Raw genomic sequence first — 18273 nt, 5'->3', positions numbered from 1 at the left:
GCGGACCCACTTTGTATGACGTTTATTACTTATAAGGTGAGTAAGCTCTCCCTTATAAAAATCCTTCAAACACTGGAAGTTTTGTCATTACCTCTTCTTGATGACTGGTAGCATGTATGTGTCCGCACACACGTGCTGTTAGTTTATATATTCGTTTTTGTAGTTCCTTGAACGGCACCTTTTTGTATTTAAAGGTGCATTTTAAACTTGTCTTGTCATCTGGACTTGCATTGCTGCCTAGCGGCTTGGATGCAACATTTGAATACGTTTTGAGACGCCATTGTAGAAATGTAGTATTCCCAGTCAAGCATGATTACTTTCATCAGTAAGTGAACGTGTCAAAAATATCAGGACCGTTACTGAGATTAAGTGAGTATTTCGCTGTTCATGTGATTCTAACATGGCGGACTCCATGTCAGAATAAAGTGGCTTTTATAAGGTTACGAATATTATTATTGCGAAATAACAACCCCTATGTTTAGGAAGTTTATATAAACTTGTTTGTGTAAATAGTTACATAGTACATATTTAAAGACTTAATCCACTTTTATTATTATTTTTTTTTTTTAAAGTGGTCTAAGGCCACCGATTAACTTTCCCAGTATTTGTTCCTGTTTTTCAGCGTCTTCCAGCTATGAGATGCGCCGGACGACGGATTGAAACTGACCTAAATGTCATTAATAAAATAAAGTCGTGTCGTGTCAGTTATTATGAACATTGTCGAATGTTTGATCTCATACACTCACCTAAACAATAAAATCACCCCCCGCTGTTTTACCACACCTACAAAAACCTACATTTGCACCTCCAGCTGCATAGGAGCCTTTCATAAAATTCCACGAATAAAGACTATATATATAAATGAAGCCTCTATAATAATTAAATAAGGTGTAAAACAGCCTTTCGGTTGGCTGTGCTCAATATTATAAATTGAAGAGATAAACTAGTGCGATAATAAGCGTGACGCTTTACGTCACATCCGACAGGCGAATGGTTCAGTCAACTGTGTTACGTAAAAACGCGACGCGATGGGGACCTTTGGTTCACGCTGTCGCTCATAAAATATGGCGTCGTAGGAAGTCTTGTTGTTGTCCTAAAGAAAGTGGCAACATACGGACATGCCAAGAACCACGCACGTGGTGGACAATCATACGATTTAGAAGGCGAATAAGGTGACAGTGGTAATGAACAGCGATGTTGAGATCTACCGGGTTCTTCCGTGGCATTGACTGCCCGTTTTATTGTGATACAGGGAAAGCCGGTAGAGATGAGTGCAGCAGACCATACTGTCACTTCAGACACAGCAAACAAAGACGAGCCTCCTCTGGGAAATACGATATCAGAAAGACTAAAGCGCTTTCGTCGAGTCCAAACGGTGAATCCAACATTTCTTTGATGACATGTTTTTTTCTGTTCAAACGGGTCTTTGGGTTCTTAAATGCATAAAAGCTTTCTACTGGTTAAACAAAGAAACACAACACTCTCCGTATTATTTGTGGATATGTTTTGGCAGGTGTTAGCTAGTCCATCTTGTAATATTGTTGATGATAACACGCATTTTATGGTCCTTTAGAAATGCTGCAGTGTTGGTACTGGACAGTTTACCTTAAACAAATGTAGGCCTACACTTTGCAAAAGCTCAGTAAACAATTGCATTTGCAGAAAGCTCTGGCTGCTAATACAACTTCAAATAATTTAGCTTTGCAAATTTTGGTTTTTGGCAGCTCATGAATTGGATATTTTTGTATGAAATGAGATCTGAAATGAATAGAAAAATACACATTTAATATATCAATATAAATTATATACTGTTTATATATCTATGGTTGATGCACATACACTGGCGGCCAAAAGTTTGGAACATTGTACAGATTCTGCTGTTTCGGAAGGTAATTGGTACTTTAATTCACCAATGTGGCATTCATCTGTTCACAAAGGATAGTCAGGACATTACTGATGTAAAAAACAGCACCATCATTATTTGGAAAAAGTCGTTTTTTGTGAAATCTAGACAGGTCCCATTTCCAGCAGCCATCATTCCAACAACTTATCCTTGAGTAATCACGCTAAATTGCTGATTTTGTACTAGAAAATCACTTGCCATTATATCAAACACAGTCAAAACCCATTTGGTTCCTTAAATGAAGCTTAACATTTTCTTTGTGTTTGTTTTTGAGTTGCCACTGTTTGCAATGGACTGGCATGTCTTAAGGTCAATATTAGGTCAGAAATGGCAAAAAAGAATCAGCTTTCTCTAGAAACTCAGTCAATCATTGTTTAAGGAAGGAAGGCTATATACAAGGCTTGAAATTGCCCAAAAACTGAAGATTTCATACAAAGGTATAAACTACAGTTTTCAAAGACAAAGGACAACTGGCTCTAACAAAGACTGAAAGAGATGTGGAAGGCCAGATGTACAACTAAACAAGAGGAAAAGCACACCAGAGTCTCTAGTTTGAGAAATAGATGCCTCACATGTCCTCAGCTGACAGCAATGAATTCTACCTGCTCAACAACAGTATCATGTACAACAGTAAAGAGAAGACTCAGGGGGGCAGGCCTTATGGGAAGAATTGCAAAGAAAAAGCCACTTTTGAAACAGAAAATCTAAAAGAAAAGGTTAGAGTGGGTAAAGAAACAAAGACATTGGACAACAGATAATTGGAAAAGAGTGTTAGCATTTGTGGAATCAGCTAGACTGTAAGATGCATGAGAAGTGCCCGACAAGACAGCCACAACTATGGCAAGTGCTACAGGAATTGCGGGGTGAAATGTCATCCGAGTATCTGAACAAACTGACAGCTAGGATGCCATGGATCTGCAAAGCTGTCATTGCTGCACATGGAGGATGTTTTGATGACAACTCTTTGAAGTAGTTTAAGAAGTTCTGAAATGTTTTTTAAAATTGTAATGGTAATTTTTTACAGTATTAATGTCCTGACTATACATTCAGTTGATCAGTTGAATGCCACTTTGTTGAATAAAAGTACCAACTTCTTTCCATAAGAGCAAAATCTGTACATTATTCCAAACAAATTGGCTGTGTGTGTGTGTGTGTGTGTGTGTGTATATATATATATATATATATATATATATATATATATATATATATACACTATTAGGATGGATTGTTGTGATTCTTTAGTGTATTTATTCTGTGTATCTAATTTTAAATCAATTTTTATGCTTACTTATTTTATGCTTTTGTTGACAGAAAAAGGTTATGATCCATTCAGTCCAGAGGTTGTAAGATCAGGAGAGCATTATAATGTGGAGCCACCATCAAGCCTGTCAGCAGGTCAGGATGTGGACCTGGGCACCATTGAGCTGGAGCTGGTCAATAGGGCCATTGAAGCTGTTCGCAGCGAAATGGAGAAAGACAAGAAGAAACTCTCTCAGATTGGAGACCAGGAATATGAGCCCACCACTAGTTCTGTTAAGAGACATAGACCCACTGCTGCATCGTCCCATCAGGGCTATGATCCTGGAAGTTATCAAATGGGACAAGCAACTGAATACAACCCTACCCCAAGCTCCAATAAATACACCTTGGACTGTGAGAACAGCAGTAGTAATGCAAACACGCTGGAGTACGTGCCAACTGCTGTCTCCAAAGCAAAAGTTAAAAAGGTGTTACCCCCTCCACCTACTGTCAACACCAGTTCTGTCAAGTGTAAATACACGCTGGATAATTCCAAACCCTCCACGGATATGGAGTATGACCCACTTTCAAACTATTCTGCTAAGCTGACTGTTAAAGAAAGGAGGAATTTGTCTTCAGAAGGAGAGAGGAGAAAGAGATTTCACCACACAGAAAGGGAAAAACCATCGCAGGATGAGGAATATGTTCCAACGGTAAAGAAACCAAGGTCATTGCCGCCAAAGGCTGACATCCCAAAATACACTGCTAGTTTTTCTGAATCCGATGAGGAAAGTTCCGGGACAGAGTATCGTCCGACATCCATAAGCCGACTGCAGCTCAAGGGGATCCACACAGTCTTGAAACAAGAAAGAGAGTCAGTTGACGCAAATGCTGGTACATTGAGACAACAAAGAAAGCAGGACTCTATAACAGAGGATGTCTTTTCATTGAGTGAATCGGAAGACTTTGAGTCCCAGGAGCTGGACAGGTCAAGTAAAAAGATAGTTAAAAAAAAGATTGAAAAGACTGAAAAAAGTGGCCAGTTGAAATGTAACAAATCCGAAACACTGAAAAAAGAGGAGAAAGACTCAAGTAAAAAAACTAACAGTCACAAAGAAAGACAAGGAAGTTCTAGTGGGGAAAAGACATCAAAGAATTCAAGTAAAGACAATATGAAAAAAGACAAGATCCAATGTAAGAACATAGAGGTAAGCAGTAAGTCGAAAGAAAAGTATTCAGAAAAGGTGCGGAAACAAGGTACAGAGGCAAAAAACAGTGTTGACAGGAATAAGAAGTCAGGAAAGCTGAAAAGTGACCACAACAAAAAGGAAAAAGATAAAAGTAGCGACTCAAAGAAGCCTAGAACAGACAAGCCCATGAAAACTGTCAAGGAATCGTCCAAATACAAAGACAACAAGAATGGAAAACTTGAGACCAGTGGAAAGGAGAAAATGAAGAGTAGCAATAGCAACAGCAATAAAGAGAAAAGTAAAAAAAACAGCTCAGCCTCCAATCAAAAAGAGGCAAGAGAGACCAAACAGAGGACTCTAAGCCACGTGGATTTGTTTGGTGCCGAGAGTGCTGAAGAGGAAGATGAGGAAGACGAGAGGATAGTGAGGAAGTCGGCTTCTGCTTTTAAACGGGGAAGCGCTATGAATAATAAGAGGAAAACATCAGAAGTGACATCATCATCAGAGGATGACTATGAGGCTGATGATGGTGGTGGAGATGATGATGATTTAGGAGTGGACTACTCCACCCTGCAGGCTGAGATGGAGTATGACTCTGACCCGATGGAGGAGTGTCTGCGGATATTTAATGAATCCAAAGAGGTGAAGATGGAAGATAAAGGGAGACAAGCCAAGCAGGTACCTCAGCCAGGGAGTGCTTATAGCTTTATGAAATTTAGACATCAGACTGTTCACAACTCAACAAGGTTTGTTTCTGCCCATCTAGTCAGTCCAGTATTTCAGATTTGTAGAAACATATTTAATGTATCATTTTCTTAAAAAAACAAAAAAAAAAAAAACCTTAAGTAAGCCTACAAATAATTTATGTAAAAAAAAAAATATATATATATATATATATATATATATATATATATATATATATATATATATATATATATATATATATATATATATTGTAAACGCATGACAGCTGTCAATTTACTTCACAAAAACCCACTTTTGCTGGAATATTATGGCGTACAAATATTAATTTATGTTCTTGTGCCTCAAAATGTCATTATGGGCTTTTAAGGACGTTATGCAAAGTTTTTACTAGTAGTGGAATGTTTATAAATACATTATTCTGGTCCACCTGACAGTTTCAGTATCACTTTCATGTGTGCATTTTAGCCTTCACAGGAGCAGGAGGAGGAGGGGGAAGACACAGAAAGCACTTTATCTTCTCTCTTTCCTGGCCAGAAGAAGAGGGTGTCACATTTTCAAGCTCAAGGAAAAGTGAGTGTTGTAATGTTGATGGACCTTTTCTTTCCTTTCAATGGTTAACATGCACTTAACATATTGAAGGGGTCATGACGTACTCTATTTTTTTTTTATCTTTTATTTATAATTGTATTATCTTCTCTGAAGTCCACTGATAATGTTAATGTAATGATAATGTTGCTAGTTTTTTTTTTTCACCAAAACAGTCATAATTTTGTAATATATGATTTTTCACCCTGTCTCTGCCCTCTGTCTGAAATGCTCGGTTCTGGCCTAAGCACCTCCTTTAAACTTCAACGTAAATGCCCACTGTTCTGATTGGCTAACATTGTGCAGCCCCTTGATTACAGCCATATTAGAAAACACAATTTAAGAGCTCCACAACATTATAAAACTAATCGAGTTTACACATAATGCACATCCAACACATTGCATCCAAATATATTAAACTGTTCAATCTTGCACAGCAGCACCATAAACAAAACAGTCTCAATATTTGAAATAATTATGAATGAAACTGTTTATTCATGGATTTGTCCAATAGTATTTTTAACTGCCCCTCCTTCAATAACAGTTCCTTTGCAAAGCTTGAATCATATTATGGCTGGTGCACAAGCAATCCAAGCTTATATGCAGTGGTATCCTGCACTGAGGTGGACATTGCCTAAAACGCATTAATATGGTCAAAGACGTCCATCTAGTGCATGTTTGCATACACCGACAATTAATAATAGCACAGATAGGCGCAAGGACCCGTCCAGGATACTTCTGTGTTTAAAACAGCAAGACACAGCTCAGCTGAATAAAACAAAATGAGGTCTCCTTTTCAGAGTTGACATTGTGTCTAAAGCGGCACGAGATATGTGACAACAGTTAAAGATGTCTGTCTAATGCATGCTTGTGTACAAAAAATTATTCAAAATAGTCCAGATGGGACCATTTTGGGGTTCAAGGATAGTTATGCCACACTAGTCCTGTTTGTCCTGCACTCTCTCTGTTTATGAAATGAGCACAAGTGGGCAGAGCCAAGAGTAAGATGATTTAAAGTAGGAGTTGATGTTGTTGCTCTAGAGGCAGTCATGAATTAATGAGCCTCCTAGTGATGTTGAAAAGTCTCGGAAGGAGTGAACGATGTGTTTTTGCAGCTTGATATCAATAAATGCTTTTATTGGGATTAAGGTTTGAATTTGAAATTTACAGTATGTTTTTTTTTTTTTTTTATAGTAGAATGACCTCATATGTTAAAATAACAAGGATATTTTATTTCTCATGACATGACCCCTTTAACCTTATTTGTTGTGCAACAGTTTGGTCATAAGTAAGAGTTTTTAAATAAGATCAAAATGCTAAATATCTGAAATTAGGACAGCACATGTGGATAAAGTTTAAAGCATTTGTAATGCAATGTGTAGCGTACTTCCAGTATATCTTTGTCAAATTGTATTGTATTCATTCAGATTGCATTTTCTATTTTTCCATCTATTTTTCAATAATGGTCATCTTCATTCAGTCGGAGTCATCGCTGAATACTGTACCGATGCCGCATCGGAGGGTTACTGCGCAGGAGATCTGTTTCCAACGGATGCAGAAGGCCCAGCAGCAGGCGGCACAGCTGGCTGCTGCAGTAAAGAAAGCATCTGTTTCCACCAAATCAGTTCTTGGGCTCCCTGGAGCAAAACAGAGGGTGGCACACCGGCCAAATACCTCTCTGCCCTCCCCAAAGCCTGGTATGAGTGGTCCCCATTATATCTTATTTCACTAGGATTTAGGTATCATGAGTAAAAAAGCTTATTTTTAATGTTACGAAATACATAATGGCTCCCAGTAGTTCTGTTAGTAGCAGATTGTACCACTTAATCTTGTAAGTTGTTTTATGTTTATATTGACACTGTGCTCTTTTATTTTCAGGCCTAGCTAATTCCTGCAAACAAGTGTTGTCACCCACCAGAATGGCGACAGATCAGATTACTGTGAAAGCTCATACATCAGCTGGCATCCTTTCAAAGACCGTATCCACTACAGTGCAGAAGAGAATGGCTCACACCCCTACTCTCAAGGCAAAGCCTCCATGTATTAATATAAACATCATCATGTGGGCTACCTTTTTTGTTTGCAATAAATTAACTTGTTATCCCTTTTTTGCCCATCCCTTTCTTCATACAGAGCTCTACTATGAATCGTCCTGTCATTCCCGCTGAATTTGGGGCAAAGGTTCCCACTAATGTTCGCCAGCGTTATCTCAACATCTTCATAGACGAGTGTCTGAAGTTCTGTCCCTCTGAACAAGAAGCTTTTCAGACGGTACATCATCCAACACTTTCTTACCAGTCAATTGTAAAGGGATAGTTCACCCAAAAATGAAAAATCTCTCATCATTTACTCACCCTTATGCCATCCCAGATATGTATGACTTTTTTTCTTCTGCAGAACACAAACAAAGATTTTTAGAAGAATATCTCCGCTCTGTTAGTCCTTACAATGCAAGTGAATGGCGACCAGATATTTAAAGCTCAGAAAATCATATAAAGGCCACATAAAAGTAAACAATACAAATCCAGTGGTTAAATCCACATCTTCAGAACTGTTATGATAGGTGTGGGTGAGAAACAAATCAGTATTTAAGTCATTTTTTACTATAAATCTCACGTTTTGCTTTCTTTCAAATTGTGAAAGTGGAGATTTATGGTAAAAAATGACTTAAATAATGATCTGTTTCTCACCCACTCCTATCATATCAGTTCTGAAGATATGGATTAAACCACTGGTGTCAAATGGATTACTTTTATATGCCCTTTATGTGATTTTCTTTTTTTTGGAGCTTAAGTCTGTTCACCATTCACCATTCACTTGCATTGTAAGGACCAACAGAGCTGAGATATTCTTCTATAAATCTTTGTTTGTTCTGCAAAATAATCAAAGTCATTCACATCCCAGGGCATGCTGAGTGACTCCAGCCAGGTCAAACTAAGCAACCAAATTGTCCCAGTTGCTAGGGAGAGTAGTCACATGTGGTAACTTTCTTGTGGCCACCATATTGTGGTTTGCTCTCAGTGGGGCGTGTGGTGAGTTGTGCGTGGATGGCGTGAAGAATTCACAAGTGCAATGTCTCTGCGGTAATGCGCTATTGGGAATTGGGCATTCCAAATTGGGAGAAAAAGGGGAGGAAATCAACCCAAAAAAAAAAGTCATTCACATCTGGGATGGCATGAAGGTGAGTAAATTCAAAATAATTTTTAGGTGAACTATTCCTTTAATAGTGAGCTCTTTGTGTTTTATATAGCTGCTGTATAAGCAAATTGCTCTACAGTTTGTGGTTTGTTTTTTGTAACCTTATATTGTACATTCTGTGACATTCAGAGAGAGGTTATCTAAGGTGAATCTATCATTACTGAAAGTGTGTTAGTTGGATTCATGTCTGATTTGTGGTTGTGTCATTTGCTCTCAGGCTCTGGAGGAGGAGAAAGTGGTGTACGACAGAAGCAGCAGTAAGAACATTTACTTGAATGTAGCTGTGAACACACTGAAGAAGCTCCGCAGCAGGACCACACCTGTCTCTCCTGCCATCAGTGCGTCTAACTCAGACACACACACACACATTAATTTAGCTTTTTACACCACCGAACAAGACCATTTGTTGTGAGATCTGAGACTTCTCGTTGCAGACCAGTCACCGACTCAAAACATCAAAGGAGACGAGCTTGATTCTTGTAGTGTGCACAAAATGTTTTTTTTTAATTATTATTTACAATTTACCAGATGTTCATCTAAAGTGACCGTGGGTACATTTAATATGAGGCTAAGTGCCTTTCTCATGGGAAAAACAGTGATTGAGACAGATTGTGATCTGGGTCTTTGAAGTTTAGGGGTAAATTTGAATAGCATTTAACAAGCAACTGTTTTGTTAACATCATGATCATTAGTATAATAATAATAATAATAATAATGTTTTATTTATATAGCACCTTTCCACAAGCTCATCGACACTTTAAACTCCATATACATTTAACAGGACAAAGTACGTTAATATACACAATTCAACAGAAGTTACATCTCAATTACAAAGGGGGAACTAAAACATCAATCAGTAAAAGACAGGTGATGCGCTGAGAATAGATGTGTTTTAAGCTGAGATTTAAAGATAGAAATAGAGATGTCATGGAGGCTCTGAGGTAGAGAGTTCCACAGTTTAGGTGCAATTACACTGAAGGATCTCCCACCAAAAGTGGAAAGATGAAATCTAGGGACAGTTACAATTTGGAATCAGAAGATTGAAGAGTGCATGCTGGTGTGTATGGATGCAGCAGATCACATATATAACAAGGTGCCAGATCATTGAGTGTGCTTTGAATGTCAGAAGAATTTTAAACTTTATAAGGCTTGAGACCAGTGAAGACTAACAAGATGGGAGTAATGTTTGCGGAACGCTTGTGTTACTGAGAAATCTAGCTGCAGAGTTTTGGATGTATTCTAATTGGGCAGTAGTTTTAGCTGGTAGGCCAGTGAAGAGGCAGTTACCGTAGTCGAGACATTATGATATGAAAGCATGAAGTAGTGAATCTGCATCCTTCAAACTGAGAATGGGGCGAAGTCATGCAATGTGATGTAGATGGAAGAAAGCGGTTTTAGTGATGGTTCTAATGTGGGCTTCAAAAGTAAGAGATGGATCAAAGGTGTTTCCCAGATTCTTAATGGTTTTCGAGGGTTTGGTCAGATTTCCATCAATACTGACACAAATATCTTATGTATATATATATTACTCAATATGTCTTATAAGTGTTTGTGGCCCAGAAATCATGATTTGCCAGGATTGAATTTGAGGAAATTACTGTTTAATCAAATGTTTACATAGCTTTAGTATAGCATTTAAGATGGTATTTATCATGAAAGACTGCATATGATAATGTGTTTCTGGTGCCATTTGTTCCTTAGAGAGTTCAGCAGTATCTGTGAATAGAAAGGCTCAGTCTCATGAAGGAGTTCTTGGTGGTCGACTTGCTGCCAGAACCAGCTTCACCATCAACCGCTCTGGCAAACAGCAAGATATGGACCTTAAAGGTACATTACTACCACTTTCAATTAATTTCATGTCTAGATGGGCATTTTCATGGTTGTACAGCCTGGTTATATTGTTGGGGTATTACTAAAGTCTAAGGGGTATGTGTGTTTATGTGCTGTGCTGTGTTCCAGGTGCCATTCTTTACATGAAATTGAAGAATTACCTTATGACAGAGGAACAGCTGGAGGAGCATGGCTACCCCAGACCTCATCCCGAGATCTCGGGTCATGTTGTAGTCCATAACCTCCCAGAAAAGAAGAACAATGACCGTAAGTTTTGTCATGGTCTCAAACCAGTATATTTTTGCTGTCAATATGCAATACACCATGCAACACACAGCTAAACCACTAGATGGCACTAAGCTCCAAATATTTTCACCTTATCGGTCAAGAACATAAGTTGCAGACTTAGTCATTTATTACTTTAAACATTTATGACTTAAGACTACATTCCTGTATTTCATAGAACTTTTTTATTATTTTTTTGACTAATTGTCCTTTTGTCTTTGTCAGCTTTTTCCAAAGTGTGTTGCAGATGTGGTGCTGAGTACAAGATAAATGCTAATGGCAACTGTGTACGTAAGGAGGAGTGCAGTCACCACTGGGGAAGATTACGCAGAAACAGAGGTGGGTATGTGTGCATGTGCAAACATGTGAGAAAAGTCTGCCATGGCAGCTAAAATGAATATGCCATACTTAAAATTATTTTATTTTTTTAATTGACATGCATGTGCATGTCTTATTTAGTACCAGGAGGTTGGGAGACACTCTATAACTGCTGTTCTGGTGCGGTTGGTTCTCCTGGATGTGAAGTGTCTAAAGTAAGTCTTATCTTCAGTCTGATCATACAAATGTTTTGTGATCCAATCACTCAGAGCCTTAAGTTTCATCTGAGGTCTTTTTTTAAAGTCTAATCAAGTGTCTGCTAATTTTCTTTTCTGAAATACTTTTCAGTACAGCAAACCTTTCCTTATGATATATTGTGGACATAAGTCTTTTGCTAGTTGGATGGATTCATTTCATAGCCAACATGTAAATCAGGCAAAGCTTTTAATAAGGTGTTTGGAGTGTTACGTTGAAGACGATCATATTAAGTAAGTTGTATGAGGTCTCTAAAGGATTAGTACACCTATTTTTTTCTGTTCCATTTTCTTTAGCAACACGTACAAGATGGGCGGAAAGAATCTTTAGATGGTTATGTGAAGACTTTTAGCAAACGGCTACCTGTAGATGGGGACGGAGGTGTATACGCCTTGGACTGTGAGATGGTAAGAAAACAATTAGTTAAAACACCCACACATATTCACACATAAGGTGCACATTTTAATTATGCACATGCTCATGAGGGAAAGATGCAGTTGTATGTGATTAAATCATCTCTATATTCTTAACATAAAGGGTAAAATAGCACAAACTACTTTAAAATGTAATCAGTGTATTGAATCAATGTAAATGCTCTTCATCTATTTTTTTGTTCTCAAAGTGCTACACAAAACAAGGGTTGGAGCTGACTAGAGTGACTGTCATTAATTCTGAGCTCAAGGTCGTTTATGATACATTTGTCAAGCCGGTGAGCAAAGTAGTGGATTACAACACACGGTAGGTATTGCATTCAGAGCATGGTTTTATAGTTCAGTTCTCCAGTTTCAATCAACACATTAAATCGACACCTGCTTTGTGTGTGTGCCGTTGCTCAGGTTCTCAGGTGTGACGCAGGATGACCTAGAGAACACCACCATCACCCTGAGAGACGTGCAGGCAGTGCTACTGAGCATGTTCAGTGCTGAATCCATTCTGATTGGACACAGTCTGGAGAGTGACCTGTTTGCCCTTAAGGTTCACACAAACACAATTTATACTGTTTTTATGAATATTTCTTTGGGGTGTAAATTCTAAGAGGGCTTTCTCACAAGACAGCATTGAATGCATTATAGGAACTCACCCATCATGGAGGATATTTACAAACTATTAGCAGAAAAAAATGTGCTGCCATTTAATATACCTGATTTTGGCAATTATTTGGCATTTTTGCATTAGAAAAAGTAATTTTCCAATTATCCAGAGGATAAAGCGTGTATCTTTTTTTTTGATAATAGCTCTTCTATCCAAAATAATCATACAAACATAAACTATACAATTAAAAACAAATAGATCAAAACTAGAGCTTTCAATATTAACAGATGTGATTTAATTATTTTTTCTTAATTGCGATTAACGCATTTAGCTTTAGCATAAACCAACATAAACACTGGTTGGAAGGGAGTAACTTTTGCGATGTGTCCGCCTGGTCACACAAAAACACACACAGCAGTGATTCAGTGTCAGTGAAGTGATGGTCAAAGGAGCTTTTAATGCTATTTGTTGTATAAAACAAGCCTAGATGGATCTAGTGAGACAAATCAAGTATTTTTCAGCCTTACTAAGGCGCATTTTAATTACCACATAAGCACGAAAACTGCACTGATGTGAATCATGAACGCGTCTTCACGATTGCTGTAACAAAGCGGATAGCCAGTCCGCTGATTAATATTGTGAAGGATGAGAGTTTAAATGAATATGTAACCTATGTGGGGACTAGTTTTTTCAATTTGTCAAACTTTTACTTAGACTTTGGTAAACGTTTAGTGTTACTTGTATTGGTGCTATTTTAGTAAACATTTTTATCTTTATACTGTTGAAGGCTTTGTTTGGAAAATGTTAATCAAGCATTGTATTGTTACATAGGCTATTTCTCAATTGGAAGGCTGCATGCTAGGTAGGATGTGTCCTTTGAAGGCTGCAGTATACTGAGTGTCCTCCTTTAAACAAGACTCATTTAAACAAGATGGCCTTCGTAGGACAAATGGAAATGGAACCTAACATGGTTGCTATTACAGCACGTCACTCTTTAAAAAGCAGGAGAACATTGAGTGAGAATGGAAAAAAGTCCCTTTAAAAGGGAATGTATGAGGTACACTTTAGGAGAGTTATAATGATGTAAAGAGAAGAGAAAAATGTATTTTACAGGTGTACTTTTAGTCTAATACTTTATTTTAATTATACATATACTCTGCACCCATCTACTGAGGTACTTCAACTTGGGAATTCATATTCCTTGCATATTTACGAGCAAATTGGCTTAATGTATTTATGACATGTGGGTTATGAGTGCCCACGAAGGATACACCTCATGCATCTTCCAAATTCCCATGAAAGAAGGTCGCATTCGAAGGCTGCATTCAAGTGTCCTTCTCGCTTTTCTGAAATGAGACAGCCTCGATAATGTATGCGGTCGACAAATGTGACCTCCGGAGGACGCATCCTTCCAAAAAAGACACAGCCATATAGTGCGTTTTCTTTCCTAAGTTTTGACAGGAAAATAAGTATATAATGTCAAATTCCAGCACTTTCAAAATCTGTGATTCATTGCGATTTAACTATGAAAGATTATGCAATTAATCGCTATTTTAAAAATTGCATCTGACTGACAGCACTTATTAAACATAAACCAAACAAAAATAAGTAGATGCAAATTACACAATGCTATTTTTGGTTTTACAAAAATGGGGCAGTGTGGGTAATATAATAAATCCATACATTCCAGTATTATTAAAATTGCGTGTCTTCAGTTTCAAAGAAAAAATTATTTTATCTCTTACAAAACAAATATAGAAATCATGAATATCAAATGATATCATGATGATTCTTTCCATGGTTCAATTTGGGTTAGGATGCTATCTTTTTAGGCAATAGACAGCAAGGCAGCTCACTATGGTTTGGAACAGCACCATTGTTTTTTTGTCTTTTAATGAATGTTTGCTAATAATAATGATGCCGTCTGCTCTTGCTCTTTGTCCTGATCTTGCCTCCATATGTTCTCTGTTTACTAGCTTATTCACAGCATGGTCGTGGACACAGCCATTGTGTTTCCTCATCGCATAGGTCTGCCTTACAAACGGGCCCTGCGAAACCTTATGGCCGAATACCTCAAACGAATCATACAGGACAATGGTGAGGATGTTACTCTGTGTTTTTCTTAATATCAGCTGTTTCTACAGCCACAAAAGGTGAACGTACTGAGATGCGTTTCTTGGTTGATTCAAAGGATTAGTTCCCCCAAAAATGAACATTCTGTCATCATTTACTTGCCCTCGTGATCGTGAACAAATTATTCAGACCTATGATTTTGTGAACCAAATCAACCAATTTATTGAAAAGAATGGTTATTTAGGATCTAAATAAATCTTGCTCTTGACCAGGGTCAGAAATTAAGCAGGGCTCAGGGCAAAAATGCCACTGAAGTTGACAAATGCCACTGAAATTCATAATATAGTGGAGAAAAAAAAAGCCCCATTATAAATTTGTCTGTTTAGGCCTAATTATACATATTACTTTATACTGTAAAGTGAGTTGATGTTGATTGAAGCAAAGTTTTTTTTAGCAAGTCAGTCCACTCAATAGTCACATTATCTACTTCAACAGGGAAAGACCAAAATCTCAAACTGTTGGTCAAGATTACAATCAAAAAACATATTTCAGACTGATACACTGGTATCATAAATTGTGCTTCTTTTCCTCCAATTATGCTAAAAACACAATTTTCTTGTGTAACTAACTTGCATGTGTGTTCTCGAGTTGATTGACAGGCGATTTCTGTATCTAAAATGTGATTGGATGTAAGGCAGAACTTCCTTTTCTACCATTGGGCATTCCGATTTCTCCCGTTCATTTTAATAGAAGTGGCCCGTCTCTGCTAAATAGTCTCTGATTTAAGTTGTTTAAGAGGTAATACATTCTCAATCTAGTTATTCATATTGAGAATTTTTGTATTTAAGTATTTGACATAAAATGGATGACATGAAAAAATGGTCCAAAATACAAAATGCCCTATTTAGGTCCAGTGGGCAAATTCTGACCTTGCTCTGGACTGTACACTGGTGGCCAAAAGTTTGGAATAATGTACATATTTTGCTCTTATGGAAAGAAATTTGTACTTCTATTTACCAAAGTGGCATTCAACTGATCACAACGTATAATCAGGACATTAATAATGTAAAAAATTACTATTACAATTTGAAAAAATGTCAGACCATCTTCTACAACTTCAAAGATTTCTCATCAAAAAAATCCTCCACGAGCAATGGCAGCTTTGCAGATCCTTGGCATTCTAGCTGTCAGTTTGTCCAGATACTCAGGTGACATTTCACCCAATGCTTCTTGTTGGGCACTTCTCACACACTGTCTGCCTGATCCCACAAATGCTCAATGGGGTTAAGATCCATAACAATCTTTTTCCAATTATCTGTTTTCCAATGTCTGTGTTTCTTCACTCTAACCTTTTCTTTTTGTTTTTCTGTTTCAAAAATGGCTTTTTCTTTGCAATTCTTCCCATAAGGCCAGCACCCCTGAGTCTTCTCTTTACTGATGTACATGAAACTGATGTTGAGCAGGTAGAATTCAATGAAGCTGTCAGCTGAGGAAACATGAGATGTCTGTTTCTCAAACTAGAGACTCTGATGTACTTTTCCTCTTGTTTAGTTGTACATCTGGCCTTCCACATCTCTTTCTGTCCTTGTTTAGAGCCAGTTGTCCTTTGTCTTTGAAGACTGTAGACACCTTTGTATGAAATCTTTGTCTATTGCATACTGTGTCTACTCAAAAACAAACATGAAGACGATGTTAAGCTACATTTAACAAACCAAATAGCTTTCAACTGTGTTTGATGTAATGGCAAGTGATTTTCTAGTACCAAATCAGCAATTTAGCATGATTACTCAAGGATAAGGTGTGGAGTGATGGCTGCTGGAAATGGGACCTTTTTTCGAATAGTGATGATGCTGTTTTTTTACATCAGTAATGTCCTGACTATACTTTGTGATCAGTTGAATGTCACTTTGGTGAATTAAAGTACCAATTTCCTTCCGAAACAGCTAAATCTGTACATTATTCCAAACTTTTGGCCACCAGTGTATGTATGTTTCATGTCTAACTCTCCTTTACCTTACAGTGGGGGGCCATGACTCCAGTGAGGATGCACGGGCCTGCATGGAACTCATGATCTGGAAGATCAAAGAGGATGCAAAGGTGAAGAGATGACCTTTGACCCCACTGGCTCTTTGTCGCCACCTGGAATTATTTTTGATGAACAGTGACATAGAGGAAGCGTATGTGAAGCCCTTCATAATGGGCTGTGTGTCACTTGGTTTGGACGAACTGCATCAAATGAAATGCTGCAGTTTGAATGAGAGAGAGAGAGAGAGAGATTGACACAAGGGGAGGAGACCTGTGGGGATAATGTGATAGATTACAAAGCCTAGACCACCATGGCTCCTAGCAACCCGATCCGGTCTTCTGTCAAAGCAATCTGTGGAACAAGCAATCCTAATTCCCACCATGTTTAAACTGACCTGGTTATGGCCATCATCATGTCTTCAGTTTAGATTTAAAGGGATAGTTCACACAAATGACATTCCCATATTGTTCCAAACTCGTATGACTTTCTTCTGTGGAACACATAATGAGAAATGTTGTGCTATTAAGCTTCAAAAAGTATGGAAGCTAGGCAGAATGACAGCCTTGGTTACCATTCACTTTCATTATATGGAAAAAGGATGCAATGAAAGTGAATGGTGACTAAGACTAACATTCTGCCTAACATTTCCTTCTGTGTTCCAAAGAACAAGTCATACAGATTTGGAAAAACATGAGGGGTGAGTAAATTATGATATTTTTGTTTTGTTTTTGGGGTAATTATATCTTTGAAATGGAATTTGTAATTCATTGCAGGGTAATTGTCTTTTTGTTGAGTTAAAACAGTATTCTCCATTTTTGATAAACCCCCAAGCTTTTATTTTGTTATCAATGCTTTGTCCCCCCCGAGCTGCTCAGTTTTGATGCTGTTTTAATGGTCAATTTTGGCGATGTGGCTCCAGGTATCCTTTTTGAAAGGTTTATGTGTTGCACTCTAAAGAAGTTTGTACTTATGAAATTTTTGATTTGGCTATAAATTAAATCCACAATTATACTTGAAACTATGTTTTTCAGCACTGGTGTGATGTCACTTCCTCTAGTAATAATGTATAGCAATGCACATACTCACAAATGCTGTCTTTTGCTGCAAATATGTAAAAAATAGATGTTTCTGTGATTTTCATGACAATATGCCATGTTAACCCAGACAGTATTATTATCTCTACTATAATTATTACTTGTATTTTGAGATCATTTGTTAACATGTTCAAATTTGTTATTGGTTGTTATAATAATTCATGAAAGACAATAAACAACTGTTTACTTTGAGTTTTTTAGTCATTGTAAGCTTGAAAATGCAGTACTTTGTTAAATATTAAACAAAATGTCATATAATTTTTTAAAAACGCAAAGTGCTGCCTGCAATGTTAAAAACATCACTTTCAGAAACTGCTACTGAAAACATGTTCACTTTTAAAAACGTGAATGTTAAAGGTAAAGATCAAGATGGTTGTACAGTGTTTTGTTAATGTTCTGAAATGGGCAGACAATAATGCCATGAGCTGTAAATAGACTGTATCAAAGCTGTTTTGTTTTCTATTAAAATCTATTAATAAACTATCCCATTTTTATGAAAACGAAATAGTCTGTTTAAACCCACCTCAGCCTTTAATTGCA

General features: G+C 37.4%; 1 protein-coding gene across 1 annotated transcript; it reads left to right on the top strand.

Annotated features, from left to right (window-relative positions):
* Positions 1-1067: 1067 nt before the first annotated feature.
* On the top strand, positions 1068-18213 carry LOC127620981 (RNA exonuclease 1 homolog). The gene is made up of 16 exons (XM_052094368.1): positions 1068-1375; positions 3215-5010; positions 5503-5607; positions 7103-7319; positions 7501-7649; positions 7756-7893; positions 9038-9158; positions 10522-10647; positions 10780-10917; positions 11161-11274; positions 11395-11468; positions 11805-11915; positions 12131-12246; positions 12345-12483; positions 14517-14637; positions 16634-18213. The coding sequence occupies exons 1-16, from the start codon at positions 1195-1197 to the stop codon at positions 16720-16722; spliced, it is 3735 nt and encodes a 1244-aa protein (XP_051950328.1). The 5' UTR covers positions 1068-1194; the 3' UTR covers positions 16723-18213.
* Positions 18214-18273: the final 60 nt, after the last annotated feature.

This window comes from Xyrauchen texanus, chromosome 27 (genome assembly GCF_025860055.1).
Source record: "Xyrauchen texanus isolate HMW12.3.18 chromosome 27, RBS_HiC_50CHRs, whole genome shotgun sequence".
Taxonomy (NCBI): Eukaryota; Metazoa; Chordata; class Actinopteri; order Cypriniformes; family Catostomidae; genus Xyrauchen; species Xyrauchen texanus.
The sequence above is the reverse complement of the archived record's forward strand: the minus strand, read 5'-3'. Positions and strand labels throughout refer to the sequence as shown.

Excerpts from the sequence above, each read along its gene's own strand:
- LOC127620981 (XM_052094368.1), top strand. The coding sequence starts at position 1,195 with ATGTTGAGATCTACCGGGTTCTTCCGTGGCATTGACTGCCCGTTTTAT. Across the intron at positions 1,376-3,214 it reads GCTTTCGTCGAGTCCAAACG|AAAAAGGTTATGATCCATTC; the intron begins GTGAATCCAACA and ends TTTTGTTGACAG. Across the intron at positions 12,484-14,516 it reads GTGACCTGTTTGCCCTTAAG|CTTATTCACAGCATGGTCGT; the intron begins GTTCACACAAAC and ends TCTGTTTACTAG.